Here is a 15,397-nt window from a genome sequence, read left to right on the forward strand (position 1 = left end):
GTTCTCTTGGATCTGTCCTCAGCCTTTGACACAGTTGATCACCAGATCTTGCTGAGGAGACTGAGGGATGAAGTGGGACTGTCTGGGTCTGTGTTACAGTTGTGCTCGTCATGCCTTTCTGGGCACAGTTTCAGTGTATCTGCCAATAAAATGAGGTCTGAATCAGCAGATCTGTTGTGTGGAGTCCCTCAAGGTTCTGTTCTGGGTCCTTAATTGTTTTTGCTGTACTTGATTCCCCTCGGTAAAATCATTCAGATTTCCTGATCTTCCTTTCCATATTTTTGCTGATGACATCCAGCTCTACCCCTCTTTTGATCCAAATGAGCCCCAGAGGATGAACAGCTTAGTCAATTGTTTGCTAGAAATCAAACAATGGCTGATTGAAAACACTTTGCAGCTAAATGTGGACAGAGTAAAAGAGTACAAGAATAAATTGCATGTCCTAAAAATGCATGTTAAATCCTGACTCGTCTTAAATTTTACAGATCGTTTATATAATGTGTGAGCAAAAGTGACAAAAAAACAGTTCAGAGTCAGATCGATGCTTCAAGAGTTTAATGATCAGAGGAAGGAAAAAGTTGACACGTTTCAGCCTGGAAACACGGGAGAAGTCTTCACATCTGGAAGGAACAGCTGCAGAGGAAACCCTCACCGAAAACACTCTACAAGACCCGGAGCCGGTCCACGGGTTCCACTCGGGCCATCTCACTTCACGCCGAGTTCTTTTAGATTTTTAGGGATGCAGATTGTATGTCTTTCAACGCACTGAGAGAGAGAACAGTGTGAGTCTCGGTATGCGTATGTGTGTGTGTGTTTGTGTGCGTGTGTGTGTGCGTGTGTGTGTGTGTTACTCACGTGATGGCTGTCTTGAACTGCTGATGGACGGGCTCAACATGCTGCGCTACTGCAGCCTTCACTTCATCCAATGTCACAGTCGTGGTCTGCAGGAGACAGAGGAGGTGAGCAGGTAGAAAGAGAAGAAGACGTCAGCGGATGCTGGTCAAACTCACTCTGTTCAGCAGAGCTCCCTGAATGTCCAACAGCCTGCAAGGGGGACACAGAAGGAAGACGCAGGCGTCACTTCTTGTTCTAACTCGTCAGAACCCCATGAAACCCGGCTCTTACTTTGCTTCGGCCAGTAGGGTGTATTTGTCCACGGCTCCCTCCAGGTTATGCTCAAGGTCGTCCTCAGCTAATTCCAGAGTAGAAACAACTCCTCCGAGCAGATGATCAATAATGGAAGTGAGCAGTGTCACGTTCCCACCCTGGGCCTGAAGACGGACAAGCAAAGAGGTCAGACCTTCTCTGACCCTAGGCTGTCCCCCCCCCTCGCCTTCCTCACCTCTACAAGAATCCTCTGATAAACGATGTCTGAGATGTTCAGGCTGTGGATGGTCAGAGGTCAGTGAACAGTAGCAACAACACAAGCGTCTACACAAACATCCACACAAACGTGGTACCTGGATGCAGCAGGTGGTGCCGGGGTCGCCTCTGAAAAGAATGAAACGTGGCTCAGGTTGAAGGTCATGAGAGTAACTTGACATGTGACTGAGGTGGACCAAGAACTCACCTGACCCCTGAAGCAGCAGACATCCGACAGCAAGAGCTGAAACACACACATTCAAGTCAATGGTTGCACAACCAGGACCAGGTCCAAGTCATCAGGGTCTACAAGACCATGTCTGCAGGTCCATAAGACCTAAAGTCTGCTGAAAAGTCTCCAGGATCAGGAAGGACTGGAGTCAGGTCTGCAGGTCCAGGACCAGAAAAGCCCTCTTGCATCCGTCAGACATGCCAACAAATCCATGGGAGTCGAGGAGCCTTCCTCCAGTCCTCCCGTCTACAGGAGCCGAGGCGTCTGTGGAAGAAGAATGAGACTCACCTGCGATGATGAAGGATTGGGAAGTCATGGTTTCTGCAGTGAAGTTGTGTGATGAGGACCAGGGCTGCCCCTCTTTTATCTTCACTCTCAGCCTTGCAGCTGTTTGCTCATTAGAACACAGTCAGTGGAACAGTAAACAACTGCAGCCTAGAGGCTGAGTCAGCACATCTACATGACAATAGATGGAAATACATGTGAACGTCCACAGAAGTTCTGGTCCCGCAGTCGCAGACAGATCTGGACTGCAGGGTCCAGAACGATGGAGGCTGGTGTGAGGGACATGGACTTGTGGGTCTGCTGAGGGGTCTGCTGTGGTCCTGATCCAGGTGTGTGTGAGTTGGGCTGGTACCTGCAGCTGTTGACTCAGTCTAAGTGTTGAGGCGAGAACTTTGTTGTCTTGACTCGTCACAGTCAGAGGAAATATTGACTCTTCATCGGGGAACTTCGCTTCAGTCGCCTGAAGACACACACACCTGCTGCAGGGGACGGCCCTGGAGTGTGTGTGTTTGTGTGTGAGTGGGTAAGAGTCTGTTTTTTGTGCTTATGGGTGTGTGTTCATTGAACTCATACTACATATGAAGGAGAGGAAGATGATGACACAATAACACAAACACACAACTCTTCACACGCAGAAACACACAGATACACACTCACTATTGCACTTACACACATGCAGAAATACACAAAGACATACACTCTTACAATTACACAATTGCAGAAATACACATACAGTTAGACACATTTTCCATCACATGCACACACACAGAAATAAACACACACACATTCTTTTACACTTACACACAAGCAGAAACACACACTCACCCTAACATGTGGACACATGCAGAAACACACACACAAACAATCTTTGACTTTTACACACATGCAGAAACACACACACAGTTACACACACTCTCCCTAACACTTAAACTAAAGCAGAAATACACACAAATGCAGAAACACACACACATTCCAACACACACCCTCTACCTCACTCTTCTTTACAAACTGAATTACAGACACACACAGGAAGGAACACATACACACATATACACATGAAGAAACAAAAAAAAATCACACATAACCCCAAAGATACGCACCCTCTGTCTCTCACAAACACACACTGGTTCATTCACATACACAATCTCTCTCACACAGACCCACTCACAGAAACACCCTCTGTCAAACACACTTCTAAACTCTAACATTCATACACATACACATTAACTTACACACACTGTATGGATCAGGTTTATTTTCATGTTCTTGTGAATCAAAGTGATTAGTCAGGATTGTAAAGATCAATGACTTGTGCAGCAGTATTTGTGGTTCTTGAGGAGCTTGCAGGTTCAAACAGACCAGTGACCTCAAGTTAATGTGTTCTGATGATAGATGACGGTCTATGTCAGAACCACCCGCAGGTCATCCAGCGGACCAGGGACATAAATCTGCCTCGGATAGTGCGAGACTCGTTTCTGGACTTCATCGACTCCTCCTGCAGCTGCATCTTGGACTTTTGCAGGTGCAGGGCACTCTTGTGGAGCTCGTCGGTGCAAGACTGGAGCTCCTTCCGCACGTTCCACAGCCGCAGGATGGAGTTGTCGAACTGGGTCGTGGACTCTTGGAACTGCTTCAGCGAGCTCTTCAGTTGCTTCATGGAATCCTGCAGCTCCAGTTGCAGGTCCGGCGTGGACCTTCCTGCGGTCCCCAGTCTGTTCCTCAGGTGGACACAGAGTGTAAACCTCTGAATGAAGGCCTGGAAGTCCTCATTCATCTGAGACACCACAGTCTTGTGTTGATAGTCTCCAAATCGGAGGGATGAGACCTGGTTGTTCACCTCGTCCATCGAGTCCTGTAGTTGCTTCAGGGACACCTGCAGTTGCTTGACTGATTTTTGGGATTGTGGGGTCTTGGTGTCAACTGAAACCTCAAGACCAGTTGAAGACTCCAGTGGCTCACTCACTTCCTGTTCTCTGGTAGAGTCAAAGGATCCATGGCCCTCAGAGGCCTCCTGCGAACTCTCAAATCTCTGTGAGTCCTGCCACTCACTAGAGTTTAGTAGCAGTTCCTCTGAGTCCTTCAGCTCACTGGAGCACAGGTCACTTATGGAAAGGGCCTCTCTTACAGACTCTAGTGGACTAGAGCATTCCGAGAGCACTCTGGACTCGGATGACTCCGCAGAGTTGGAAAGGGCCTCTCTTACAGACTCTAGTGGACTGGAGCATTCCGAGAGCACTCTGGACTCGGATGACTCCGCAGAGTTGGACGGATTCTCTTGAAGCTGTCTGGTCTTCTGGGAACGCCTTTTTTCAGGGTGTTCTCTGGACACCTGAAGTTCTCTGGAATCCTGAAGTTGTTTGAACTCCTGGAGTTCCTTGGATACCCCACAGTCAGACTCCTGCAACCAGTAAAAGGACCTCATGAGCTCGGCAATGGACCGTTGCTGCTGCTGCCTAGACTTCATCAGCTGCTGTTTGGAGAAGCGTAGTCGGCTCGATATCTTCGGAACCTTACAGACAAACTCTTGCAGCTGTTTGGTGGCTTTCTGCAGAAGTTGCGTGAGGTCCTCGGGTGGGTCTCCACAGTGTTCCGCAGCCTCCGGTTGGACGGACCCGGCGGGTTTAGCCGAGGCTGCAGCTGACCGTCGAGAGTTTGGCATCAGTTCAACTAGTTCTGTCTCGTGGTGAGACACTGGCTCTGGGCTGGTCATTGCTTCTACCGAGCCTCGGACTTATCTGAGAAAACAATCCTCTACTGACCTCCAGCTCCATGTCCGTGTCTACGTTCTGTCATATTCCTCTCGTCTCCATAGTTAGCACAATATCGGCCTCAACTGCATCCTTCACCGTTGGGTCAGATGGAACCTCCGTGAGTTTTATCCAGCAGCTTCATGCAAGACTTTGATCAAGTAACAAGGACACTTTGCGATGTCATCAATCAAAGCTCTTCTGAAGACTGGACCGGGGGGTCTCGAGGGTGATGGGACACACCTGTAAGTAAGTAAGTAATATTTATTTATATAGCGCTTTTCGAGACCAGGGTCACAAAGCGCTTTAACAATCGAAACAATACTCAAAAAAGTACATACTTTAAAGATCAAGATAATACGGAGAACAACACAGGAGTTACAGAAAATCAGGGAAAAGCCTGAACAAATAGAAACGTCTTAAGATGTTTCTTAAAGGAGTCAGTAGATCCATCAAGCGCAAAGAGAGAGGAAGATCGTTCCAAAGCTTAGGAGCAACAGCCTGAAAAGATTTCTCTCCTCTGGTCCTGAGCCGTGTGCGTGGAACCATAAGTAGATTCTGATCCACAGACCTCAGAGCCCGAGCTGGGGTGTAAGGCTGGATCAGATCAGTGATGTAAGGAGGAGCCTGACCATGAATAGATCTGAAAGTAAGAACCAGAATTTTAAAGTTGATCCTGAAAGAAACTGGAAGCCAGTGAAGAGTTTTAAGAATCGGAGAAATGTGAGTTCTTCTACTAGAGCGGGTCATAATTCTCGCTGCAGAGTTCTGAATCAACTGCAGGCGAGACACATCCTTCTTTTTAAGACATGAAAACAAACTGTTACAATAGTCCAGACGAGAAGAAACAAACGCATGGATTACAAGCTCCAGATCATGTTCCGACAACATTTTCCTAAATTTAGAGATTTTTCTCAGTTGAAGGAAACAGGAAGACGTCCTTAAGAGGACAAAGTAGCTCACCTTGAAAATGGAATTGTTTTATTGAATAATGAAATTCCATAATTTCAAAATTGAAAGGTAGGATTTGTTATGAACCTATGAACTTAAAAAACTACAAATAAAAAAGAAGAAAATAGGTTTTGAATAATTGTAATTAGAAAATCAAACAATCCTTCAAAGATATCAAAAAAACAATTCCAACATTTAAAAATGTTGAATTTAACCATTTAATATTTTGTTGTCACTCATGTACTTCAGTAGAGTAGTTGTGTCTTTAATCTTTAATCTAATGGTGGCACAAAGTCCTCAACTGGTCCTTTCGTTTGTGGAGGTGATCAAAGGAGATAAAGACGCATCAAAGGACACGAAGGTTAATAAATGACCACCACTGTTCGGAAGAGAAAATAGTCACACGTGGCAGCAGTCTTGGTGAGAACCAACCATTAAAAGAGTGCTAAGCATAATGCAGCTGACCGTGACGGCCTCGGATCACCGTCGGTCGGCGGACAAAGGTGAGCAGACGCCAGCTTCTCCAGTCATGCTTCTGGACGCTCTGGAGGACCTCGACCTATACCTGGATCAGTTCGACAACAGCGGGGAGCATCTGCTCTCTGGGTTCTTCCAGTCGCTATGTAGTCTGCTGCAGTCGGTGGAACAACACAAGGTTCTGCTGGAGGAACCAGAGCAGGCCCCAGGTGAACCTGCACGGAGAGAAGTCCTCTCAGAGTCCACCCAGCAGTGGAGACATCCGGAGGAGCCGCCGTCACAGGAGCCCGTGGATCAGTCAAAAGGAACAACAGAGCTGCAGAAGAACATCCAGATCCTTCGCACCAATCTGCAGAGCAGTTGGAAGAACCTCCAGGGCAGCCCGGGAACCCACAGAGCAGCCACGGGGATCTACTCGGCCGTGGCGGAGATGTACCGAGCGGCCATCGGGGCCAACAGAGCGGCGACAGAGATCTACAAAGCAGCCGCGGAGATGTACGGCGGACAGACGGGGTTGTCCGGAGCGTCGGCCCGGGAGGGCGTCAACATTTTGCTGGAGAACATGGAGTGAACCCCAGCCCAGAACGATTTTAACCATTTTAAATAAAGTTGATGATGCTGACCTCATGTGTTTGCTATCTGACTCAGCCAGGAGTGGGTCATCGGACCCCGTGAGGCAGAGGTAGCCGATGCGCTAGATGACCAGTCAAAAATTGAAAAAAAAAAAAAAAAATTCACATCGAAGCCACGAGACAAAACAAATAGAATAAACATATTTATATGTTTTTACATACAATAATGTTTCAATGCGTAACTTTCGATTTGTCTTCCAGGTGGCGCTGTTTTTGCGTGCAGGGCGGGGAGAGGAGACGGTGAGATGAGGGCAGGAGTTCAAATTAGGATCTGGGAAATATTATTGGCTAAAAAATAAATATTGGATGTTACGTTTTGATATTTTAATGCCAATAATTCAAAAATAAGTTTCTAGATTAAATATTTATTCATTTCTAGACTTTAAATTCTATTGAAATGTTGGTATAATAGTACCAACAGACAATACCAAAAAGAGTTATTAGATCAAATCATGGTGGCACAAATAAAAAACATTTAATTTGTAAAATGTATTTTAGAATCATTTGAAATAGAATAATTTTCTTTATGTGTCGATTTCATCCAATAAATAAATTATTGAATTAAATTATCAAAAAAAGTGAATTCTTGAAAAATAATATTTCAATTTAAAGGATTAAACATAGAAAATTAAATATATTCTGATGCCACTGATATACTTCCATAGTCTTCCTTCTTGAAGTAAACTCATTTTTCTGGGTATTTTCTAAAGTTTGCATCGATGACTCACGGTAAGTCATCAAACCCTTGTCAGTTAAAAGTCTCCCTGCAGGTGTGCGTTTATATTTGCAACAGTTAGGATTCAGGCAGTGGCCGCTTGATTTCTACTGCCACCTGGTGGTAGAAGGACGTCATTGCATTTCATCAGTTAACAGCCGAAGATTTTAAAAATGAATCAACTTGACTCATTTTGAACAACTTTATTCACATCATGTTTGGTGACGAGGACTCAGCTGAGGGACAGAAGGTCCAGGTCGTAGCGTCCGTCCACCTGAGGGGAGACGAGCAGAGATGATGTCACGTTCACCTTGAGCTTGTCAATAAAGTTATATCCTCTTCGTCATGCACCGGAGAACTAGTGTGTCGTGAACCGGGTCGAGACTCACGTCGAAGCGGCCGATGGAGGCGGACGTCTGGTTGCTCTGCATCACTTCGGTCAGGGCCCACATCTGCTGGATGCTGGACGAGACGGACTGAGGGTCCAGTAGACCCTATTATGAGAAAGAGACTCGGGGGTCAGCTGGACCATTTGCACCTTGACTCGGGGTTCCTCACCTCCAGACTGGGCTGCTGGTCCAGCAGGGTCAGATTAGACAGCCAGTCCGAGACGTCAGAGTCCGGATCCTGCAGACATCATCAGACGATCAGCAGGTTCTAGTCTTAGACGGCCTCTGATGTCACACGACCAGGTTCAAATTTTGAAACTGTTTTAATTAAAACATATATATATTTTTTTGAATTAAACTATTTTTTATATATTTTAAATGTTGTTTTGAGTTTGAAATAAATTATTATTATTTTTAAATTAATTAAAATAAAAAAATGAATTAATATATTTTTAAAAATAGACTTTGTTGATCCAATTCCAATAATTAAAAAGAAAAATGTTCCAAATTCTGTATTATTAAAATTCTTTCTTTTAAAATACAAAATAAAAATGTAGGGACAATAGTGTCACCAGACATTACCAAAAGAGCACAGAGCTGCATTATCAAACTTTCAACCAATCATTTAACGTGTAGACGATCACATGACGAAGCAGCACCAAGACTTCATTCTTCTAGAGCAGGACCTAAACCATTGAACTGATGCTAGTTTCAGATTGATGTGTTTAAAAGTGGCTCGAGCTCGATTGGACTCGTCTGGTAAGATGCCACTATTATACCAACATTTTATTCATTGCATTTAAAATTATTTTATTCATTGCATTTAAAATGATTTTGTTCATTGCATTTAAAATGCTATAAATAAGAATATATCGAACCTAGAAAATATATTTTTGAATCAATGGAATTAGAATTTCCAACCTATGGTGTAAATGATTCAAAATTCAATGAATTAAAAAACAACAAAGACAAGGAAAATTTAAATAACAAAGTTTCAACATTTTTTAAATGTTTAATTCAGTTATTCAATATTCTGATCACACCAACATACTTAGAAGAAACGTGGAACCCGGACTTCGCGTCGGACTCACCGCGGCCACACAAGGAAAGACCTGAAGCTCCTCAAGCTTGAAGGACGTCCAGGCGGCCGAAGGCTGTCTCAGGATCAGTCTCACCGTCACCACATGGTCGGCGTCCGAGCTCATCTGCACGACACACACGAGTGAAGCCACAACACGTGACTCGTGATGGTCGACTCACCTGATCCCTGTGGATGGAGAAGTAGTCCTGAGCGCCGCCCTCGGTGTGAGGGTCGTCCATCAGAGTCTTGTGTCTCACGGCCGTGGTCCACTTGGCCGGCGCGTCCCGACCCGACCTCCTCAGGAGTCGCACGGTCACCGACGCGGTGTAGAAGTTCTTGAAGGTGATCTCTTGGACCTGCAGGACAGCAGAGAGGGTCACCCAGCTGAGGGACACCCACAGAGTCCGGAACCTCACTGCACCCACGTTGACAGCCTTCCCGAAGGGGAGACTCACGTCCAGGACGCTGACGCCGGAGCCGCTCGCCTCCGTCTTGTTGCCGATCTGCAGCTGGACCGCAGGCTTGACGGTGCAGCTCACAGCCTCCCCACAATGCATCTCGTCTGGAACACAACAAAGCAAACGACCCGCGTGAGCTCAGAGGTGGAGATGATTCAGAGTCTCCAAAGTCCAGCAGTGGTCAGTGGCCCTCTACAGCGAAGTGCAAGGTGGAAGTCCTCATCTGGCAGGATAAGAAAAATGAACAGATGAGGTAAAAAAAATAAAAATAATAATAATAATAACAATAGTCTTATTTTGTGTTAGTAAAAACAACAACAAGGTTAGCTCTGCGGCTAGATAGCCTCGTTACGTGATGAGTCAGCAAAAACAAATAAGTAAGGAAAACATCTTCAACTGACCTGGTCAATTGCTAAACTGACCTCAGCGGATGGACAGACGGGGATGTTGCTCCTGCCACAACTGACGCAAACACGGACGTCTTTCGCTGCAGCATCGACTTCCGGTCGGTTACCACAGCAACGCGTGCTGCCAGGAGTCACTTCCGTTCACACATCAAAAACAAGTGGACTGGTTGAAGTGGCAGAATTAATGTAATTTCAATAAATTTGACGAATTTTTCCACACACAAATGATATGTCTAACAATTGTAAAAATATTGTTAGGCAAGATAATTAAGATTTTAAGGTGATTACAGTATGGATGCGTCGCGTCGTAATGACGTCACGCCATACCATCCATTGAAATAAAAAATAATAATAAAGAAAAATAATTTGTGTGTTTTAGATTACTTTTAATACATTCATATTTTGGCTAAACGATTATCATGTAAATCCGGTTGTTGGGAGATACATTAGAAAATAGTTGAACAGACTCACGTGATGTTTCGCTGAGAAATGAATGAGTGACACAGACCTGCGGTGAAACCTGGAACTTTTATTTTATTTTGGGATTCACGGAACCTACTGTACATTCAAGTTGTGGCCAGCAGGTGTCGCTGTATGCCATTTAGAGACTGATGCGATCTCCGCGACATGTTCCTTCAGGGTTTTTGCTGACAGTAGGTGAAGCTCCAGCGACGGTCCCTGCAGAGTTCAGAGCCATCATCTATTCTGGTTCTGATCTGATGGTCCACATGCACGTCCAGGGGCCTCTCTTATAAACACTGCTTATGTACAAAAAGGTATTTTGCAAGGGATACTGAGTCAAATATTGTTTAGATCTAAAAAATAAATCAATTAAATCATTTCTATATTGACTATATTAATTTATCTTTTTTTTTAATTATTAAATATTTATAATTATACATTTTTTAACATAGAGTTTGATATTATACTTACAAAAATCCAAAAATAAATGTTATAAATTTAATGTTTTTTTATTTGGTAGGCTTTTAAATTCAATACAAAAATGTTGGTGCAATAGTATAATGACAATAATAAAAGAAAACCAAACTCCTTGATCCAACAGTCACATGATTGTCTTCTCATCGCGTGATTGGCTACAAGTTTGATCAAGAACCACAGTACTCTATTTGATTTAAAATAATAATAATAATTATTAATAAAAATGTAACCTTTCAATATATATAACATTTGAAAAGCGAATTAATAACATTTAATAAATGTGCTGTTCTCTCTTATTTATAATGATATATTGTTCGTCTGGTATCATTGCTTATCAACATCAATTTATGAACAACAACGTCCGTCCATGTGGGCGGCGTTATTCCACAGGTCTGACAACTTTAGGATAAACTTCAGGACCTATACGAAAATAAAAAAATAAATATACAAAATAAATAATAAATACATTTAAATGTGTCATTCATTCCGACACAGTTTTTATAGCGCTCCCTAGTTTAAGATCTGCTTCACAGAGTTCTGGTTCTCACCATTCATTCTGGTCGTAGCTGCTTCTGGCGCCTGTCAGGAAGTTTCCTTTGGGTACAGGGAAGTGGAAGTATTCATGCCAGTAGTTGACCATCGGTGAGTCCTGGCACGTGGTCAGGACCAGGTCTGGGTGACTGCAGCAGTAGAACTCCCACCTGCATCATCAACAACCCAGAGAAGGTTTTTCACAGCTCCCCCCGCCCCCGAGAGACCAGGTCCAGGTTCACTTACAGTCGGTCCCACAAGTAGGTGAGTCTCTGCGCTCGGACTCCTGCGATCACCTCATGAGGCCTGCAGGTGAATTTCACGTCACCCCAGTACTGGTTGCTGTTTTTGGACCAGTAGCAGACAGGGTTCTCCTCCAAGGTATTACAAGAAAACCCCCACAGACGATCCATCTTCAAACTGCTGTGCATGCTGGGAAGAACATAATAGCTCATGATATCATACACTAGTGGGCACCAAGGTAACATAAACCATCGTTGAAGGAGGATGGATGGATGGATGGATGGATGGATGGATGGATGGATGGATGGATGGATGGATGGATGGATGGATGGATGGATGGATGGATGGATGGATGGATGGATGGATGGATGGATGGATGGATGGATGGATGGATGGATGGATGGATGGATGGATGGATGGATGGATGGATGGATGGATGGATGGATGGATGGATGGATGGATGGATAAAAGGATAGATAGAAGGATGGATGGATGGATGGAAGAATAAAAGGATGGATGGAAGAATGGATGGATGGATGGATGGAAGAACGGATGGATGGATGGATGGATGGATGGATGGATGGATGGATGGATGGATGGATGGATGGATGGATGGATGGATGGATGGATGGATGGATAAAAGGATAGATAGAAGGATGGATGGATGGATGGAAGAATAAAAGGATGGATGGAAGAATGGATGGATGGATGGATGGAAGAACGGATGGATGGATGGATGGATGGATGGATGGATGGATGGATGGATGGATGGATGGATGGATGGATGGATGGATGGATGGATGGATGGATGGATGGATGGATGGATGGATGGATGGATGGATGGATGATGGATGGATGGATGGATGGATGGATGGATGGATGGATGGATGGATGGATGGATGGATGGATGGATGGATGGATGGATGGATGGATGGATAAAAGGATAGAAAAAAAGGATGGATGGATGGATGGAAGAATAAAAGGATGGATGGAAGAATGGATGGATGGATGGATGGATGGATGGATGGATGGATGGATGGATGGATGGATGGATGGATGGATGGATGGATGGATGGATGGATGGATGGATGGATAAAAGGATAGATAGAAGGATGGATGGATGGATGGATGGATGGATGGAAGAATAAAAGGATTGATGGAAGAATGGATGGATGGATGGATGGATGGATGGATGGATGGATGGATGGATGGATGGATGGATGGATGGAAGGATTGATGGATGGAAGAATAAAAGGATTGATGGAGGAGTGGATGGATGGATGGTTGGTTGGAAGGATGGATGGATGGGAGATCAAAATGATGAATGAAAGAATGGATGGATGGATAGATGAATAAAAGGATGGATGGATGGATGGATGGATGGATGGATGGATGGATGGATGGATGGATGGATGGATGGATGGATGGATGGATGGATGGATGGATGGATGGATGGATGGATGGATGGATGGATAAAAGGATAGATAGAAGGATGGATGGATGGATGGATGGATGGATGGATGGAAGAATAAAAGGATTGATGGAAGAATAAAAGGATTGATGGAAGAATGGATGGATGGATGGATGGATGGATGGATGGATGGATGGATGGATGGATGGATGGATGGATGGATGGATGGATGGATGGATGGATGGATGGATGGATGGATTGATGGATGGAAGAATAAAAGGATTGATGGAGGAATGGATGGATGGATGGTTGGTTGGAAGGATGGATGGATGGGAGATCAAAATGATGAATGAAAGAATGGATGGATGGATAGATGAATAAAAGGATGGATGGATGGATGGATGGATGGATGGATGGATGGATGGATGAATAACTGATATATTGATCGAGTTCTGGTTGATCTGTATCAGTTCTGCTGCAGTGACACACACCGACCTGAAGTGATGTCACTCCTGAAGGAGTCAATGTCAAGTATGAACATGGGGCTCACCTGGTGATGCTGGACACGGCTTGACCAGATGGACATTGATGGATCAAGTTCCCGTCCAGCACGTTGTCCCACTCACCATGCCGGTGCAGGTAGTCATCTGTGGGACAGACATGTTGTCATCTGTGACCCGTCGGGTGAACTTCTGTGGGTCTTCAGTGACTCACCGCAGCTGTACAGTTTGTTGACCTTCAGAAGGTCGTTGGTAGACATTCCGATCCTCTGACCGATCTCCTGTCCATCCGCAGTGATAGTCTGACGACCATTTGAGGAGAAGGTGTTGGGGCCGTAGTGGAGCAAGGACTTGTAATCGTATGGGAGGTCGAGGTTTTCGGTCTGCAGTTTCTTGAAGTTCTTGAGTCGTTTCTTCCTGATGTTCTGGAAGTTAACGTTGATGTAGATGTCTCTGTCGCCCCTATTCTGCTCGTGGTAGAAGCCCAGAGAGTGCAGGAGCTCGTGCTGGATGATGCCGTAATTCATGCAACCTCTTCCCAGGGAGAGTCTCTGGAGTCCTCCGACTCTGCCGGGGTAGGACCAGCAGCCGCGCCCCTTCACCACGCTCAGGTAACTCATCTGCGATTGCCACGGGACAAAGCGCACGCACGTGTTCAGGTGGAACCCCTTCATGGCGTTCAGGATCGCATCCTTCTCGTTACTTTTGAACGGGCCTGCCAAGACGTAAGGCACCAGAACCAGGTGGCCCAGCTTCTGCCACCGGCAGGACTGACAGACGCGTGCGGCGTCCAGGCCCGCCGACGCTAAGTCGCCCTCCGAAAGATCCTCCTGCTCCTCCTCGTTGGTTTGCACGATGAGAGAACTCACCGCCTCGGAATCTGAACAGAACACCAGTTGAAGTGGAGAGAAGAAACCGATCCGGACATCTGGTACCGTTGGTTCTGCTGCAGTAGCTAAAGCTCCAGCGACGGTCGCTGAACACAAACAAGAGAGTATCCACTGATATACTTCCATAGCACCAGTAGGTAGCAAAGCCAGAACACTCATGGGGCTCCGGGCGTGTACTCTGTCTCACCCGTCAGCGCCCCTGCCGTGGGTCTGGACGCCGGTCAAGTAGTTCCCACCGGGCACATTCCAGGTGAAGTCCTCCTTCCAGTAGTTGACGATGGGCGACTGTTGACAGTCGGTGGTGCCGAAGTTTGGAGCCGAGCAGCAGAGGAACTTCCAGCTGTGACGGGAATTCCAGTGTCAGACCGTCACACGGCGCGTGGTTCAGGGACCAGGTCTTACCGTCGGTCTCCTTGCTCCATCACAAACTCACTGAAGAAACCCGCGATCAGCTGGTCCTCCGGGCAATTGAAGAGCAGCTCCGCTTCGTTCAGGTTCCGGAACCTGCCCCAAGAACAGGTCAGGTTGTCGCCCGCCGGACCACACTCGACGTGCCAGAGACGCTCGTTGTCCACTTCGCTTTGGGAGCTGAGGGAGGGACGAGAAGGTCAGGAGCACTTCGACCAAGACCAGGAAGTGAAGAAGATGACACCTTCTGATCTGAGAGATCATGTGATGGTCGGAACAGTTGTGAAGCAAAACCCCTGCTGGAACATTGTCGTACACTTCTGCCGTCAGCCCAGCTGAGGAACACGCACACACGTACAGACACACAACACACACACACCTTAACGTACTGTATATATTGTGTGTGTTTGTGTGTGTCTTACCTGACACGAGGCAGAGAAGTAGGAAAATCCTCCACATGGTTTCTGATCCTGCGATGTGAGTTCATCAGCTGCAGTGAAAATCATTTATACTTGGAGTGTGTGTGTGTGTCAGTGTGTGTGTGTGAGTGAGTCAATACAATCTGACCTTTACTTTGGTGACATGTCGTTCTTGAACTGTATGTTTCCTTCAAAAGTTCCCACCAGTTGGGGAGGTTGGGTAGGTGGAGGCAGGACACCTTCCCCACCTGCAGGGGGCACTGTGATGACGTCACTTCTATTCAGGTGAGTTGAGTGAACAACCACATGAGTCCCGGTTC

At 45.7% G+C, this 15,397-nt stretch overlaps 3 protein-coding genes across 6 annotated transcripts; all 3 read right to left on the reverse strand.

The window, feature by feature from the left end:
• Nucleotides 1-586: 586 nt before the first annotated feature.
• LOC148070058 (uncharacterized) lies at nt 587-1,967 on the reverse strand. Its single transcript, XM_087801488.1, has 8 exons — nt 1,883-1,967; nt 1,571-1,606; nt 1,461-1,491; nt 1,343-1,385; nt 1,126-1,271; nt 1,011-1,044; nt 856-941; nt 587-765 (listed from the first exon to the last, which is right to left on the reverse strand). The coding sequence occupies exons 1-8, from the start codon at nt 1,908-1,910 to the stop codon at nt 726-728; spliced, it is 444 nt and encodes a 147-aa protein (XP_087657614.1). The 5' UTR covers nt 1,911-1,967; the 3' UTR covers nt 587-725.
• A 5,622-nt stretch (nt 1,968-7,589) lies between these two features.
• nicn1 (nicolin 1) lies at nt 7,590-9,820 on the reverse strand. Of its 4 annotated transcripts, none has more exons than XM_087800312.1 (7): nt 9,731-9,820; nt 9,297-9,552; nt 9,051-9,227; nt 8,882-8,995; nt 7,960-8,028; nt 7,791-7,895; nt 7,590-7,675 (listed from the first exon to the last, which is right to left on the reverse strand). In XM_087800312.1, the coding sequence occupies exons 2-7, from the start codon at nt 9,426-9,428 to the stop codon at nt 7,634-7,636; spliced, it is 639 nt and encodes a 212-aa protein (XP_087656438.1). In that variant the 5' UTR covers nt 9,429-9,552; nt 9,731-9,820; the 3' UTR covers nt 7,590-7,633. The 4 variants fall into 4 exon arrangements, with proteins under 4 accessions (XP_087656438.1, XP_087656440.1, XP_087656441.1 ...); XM_087800314.1 differs by having other exon boundaries at nt 9,297-9,433; nt 9,731-9,817; XM_087800315.1 differs by having other exon boundaries at nt 9,297-9,433; nt 9,752-9,816.
• Nucleotides 9,821-10,324: 504 nt separating this feature from the next.
• On the reverse strand, nt 10,325-15,117 carry LOC148070060 (uncharacterized). Its single transcript, XM_087800993.1, has 10 exons — nt 15,081-15,117; nt 14,903-14,993; nt 14,653-14,838; nt 14,438-14,590; nt 14,296-14,336; nt 13,575-14,240; nt 13,411-13,507; nt 11,453-11,638; nt 11,224-11,376; nt 10,325-10,414 (listed from the first exon to the last, which is right to left on the reverse strand). Exons 1-10 carry the CDS (start codon nt 15,115-15,117, stop codon nt 10,372-10,374), a joined length of 1,653 nt encoding a protein of 550 aa, XP_087657119.1. The 3' UTR covers nt 10,325-10,371.
• Nucleotides 15,118-15,397: the final 280 nt, after the last annotated feature.

This window comes from Callionymus lyra, chromosome 10 (assembly GCF_982586985.1).
Source record: "Callionymus lyra chromosome 10, fCalLyr1.hap1.1, whole genome shotgun sequence".
NCBI classification, from domain to species: Eukaryota; Metazoa; Chordata; class Actinopteri; order Syngnathiformes; family Callionymidae; genus Callionymus; species Callionymus lyra.

Coding starts and splice junctions, on each gene's coding strand:
- LOC148070058 (XM_087801488.1), bottom strand. CDS start 1,910: ATGACTTCCCAATCCTTCATCATCGCAG. Junction 1,272..1,342: donor ATCAGAGGATTCTTGTAGAG/GTGAGGAAGGCG, acceptor GTCCGTCTTCAG/GCCCAGGGTGGGAACGTGAC. Junction 766..855: donor CAGTTCAAGACAGCCATCAC/GTGAGTAACACA, acceptor TCTCTCTCTCAG/TGCGTTGAAAGACATACAAT.
- nicn1 (XM_087800312.1), bottom strand. CDS start 9,428: ATGCATTGTGGGGAGGCTGTGAGCTGCACCGTCAAGCCTGCGGTCCAG. Junction 8,996..9,050: donor TCTCCATCCACAGGGATCAG/GTGAGTCGACCA, acceptor TGTGTCGTGCAG/ATGAGCTCGGACGCCGACCA. Junction 7,676..7,790: donor CCTCCATCGGCCGCTTCGAC/GTGAGTCTCGAC, acceptor GTCTCCCCTCAG/GTGGACGGACGCTACGACCT.
- LOC148070060 (XM_087800993.1), bottom strand. CDS start 15,117: ATGTGGAGGATTTTCCTACTTCTCTGCCTCGTGTCAG. Junction 14,839..14,902: donor ATGATCTCTCAGATCAGAAG/GTGTCATCTTCT, acceptor TCCCTCCCTCAG/CTCCCAAAGCGAAGTGGACA. Junction 10,415..11,223: donor AGCTACGACCAGAATGAATG/GTGAGAACCAGA, acceptor TGAACTCTGCAG/GGACCGTCGCTGGAGCTTCA.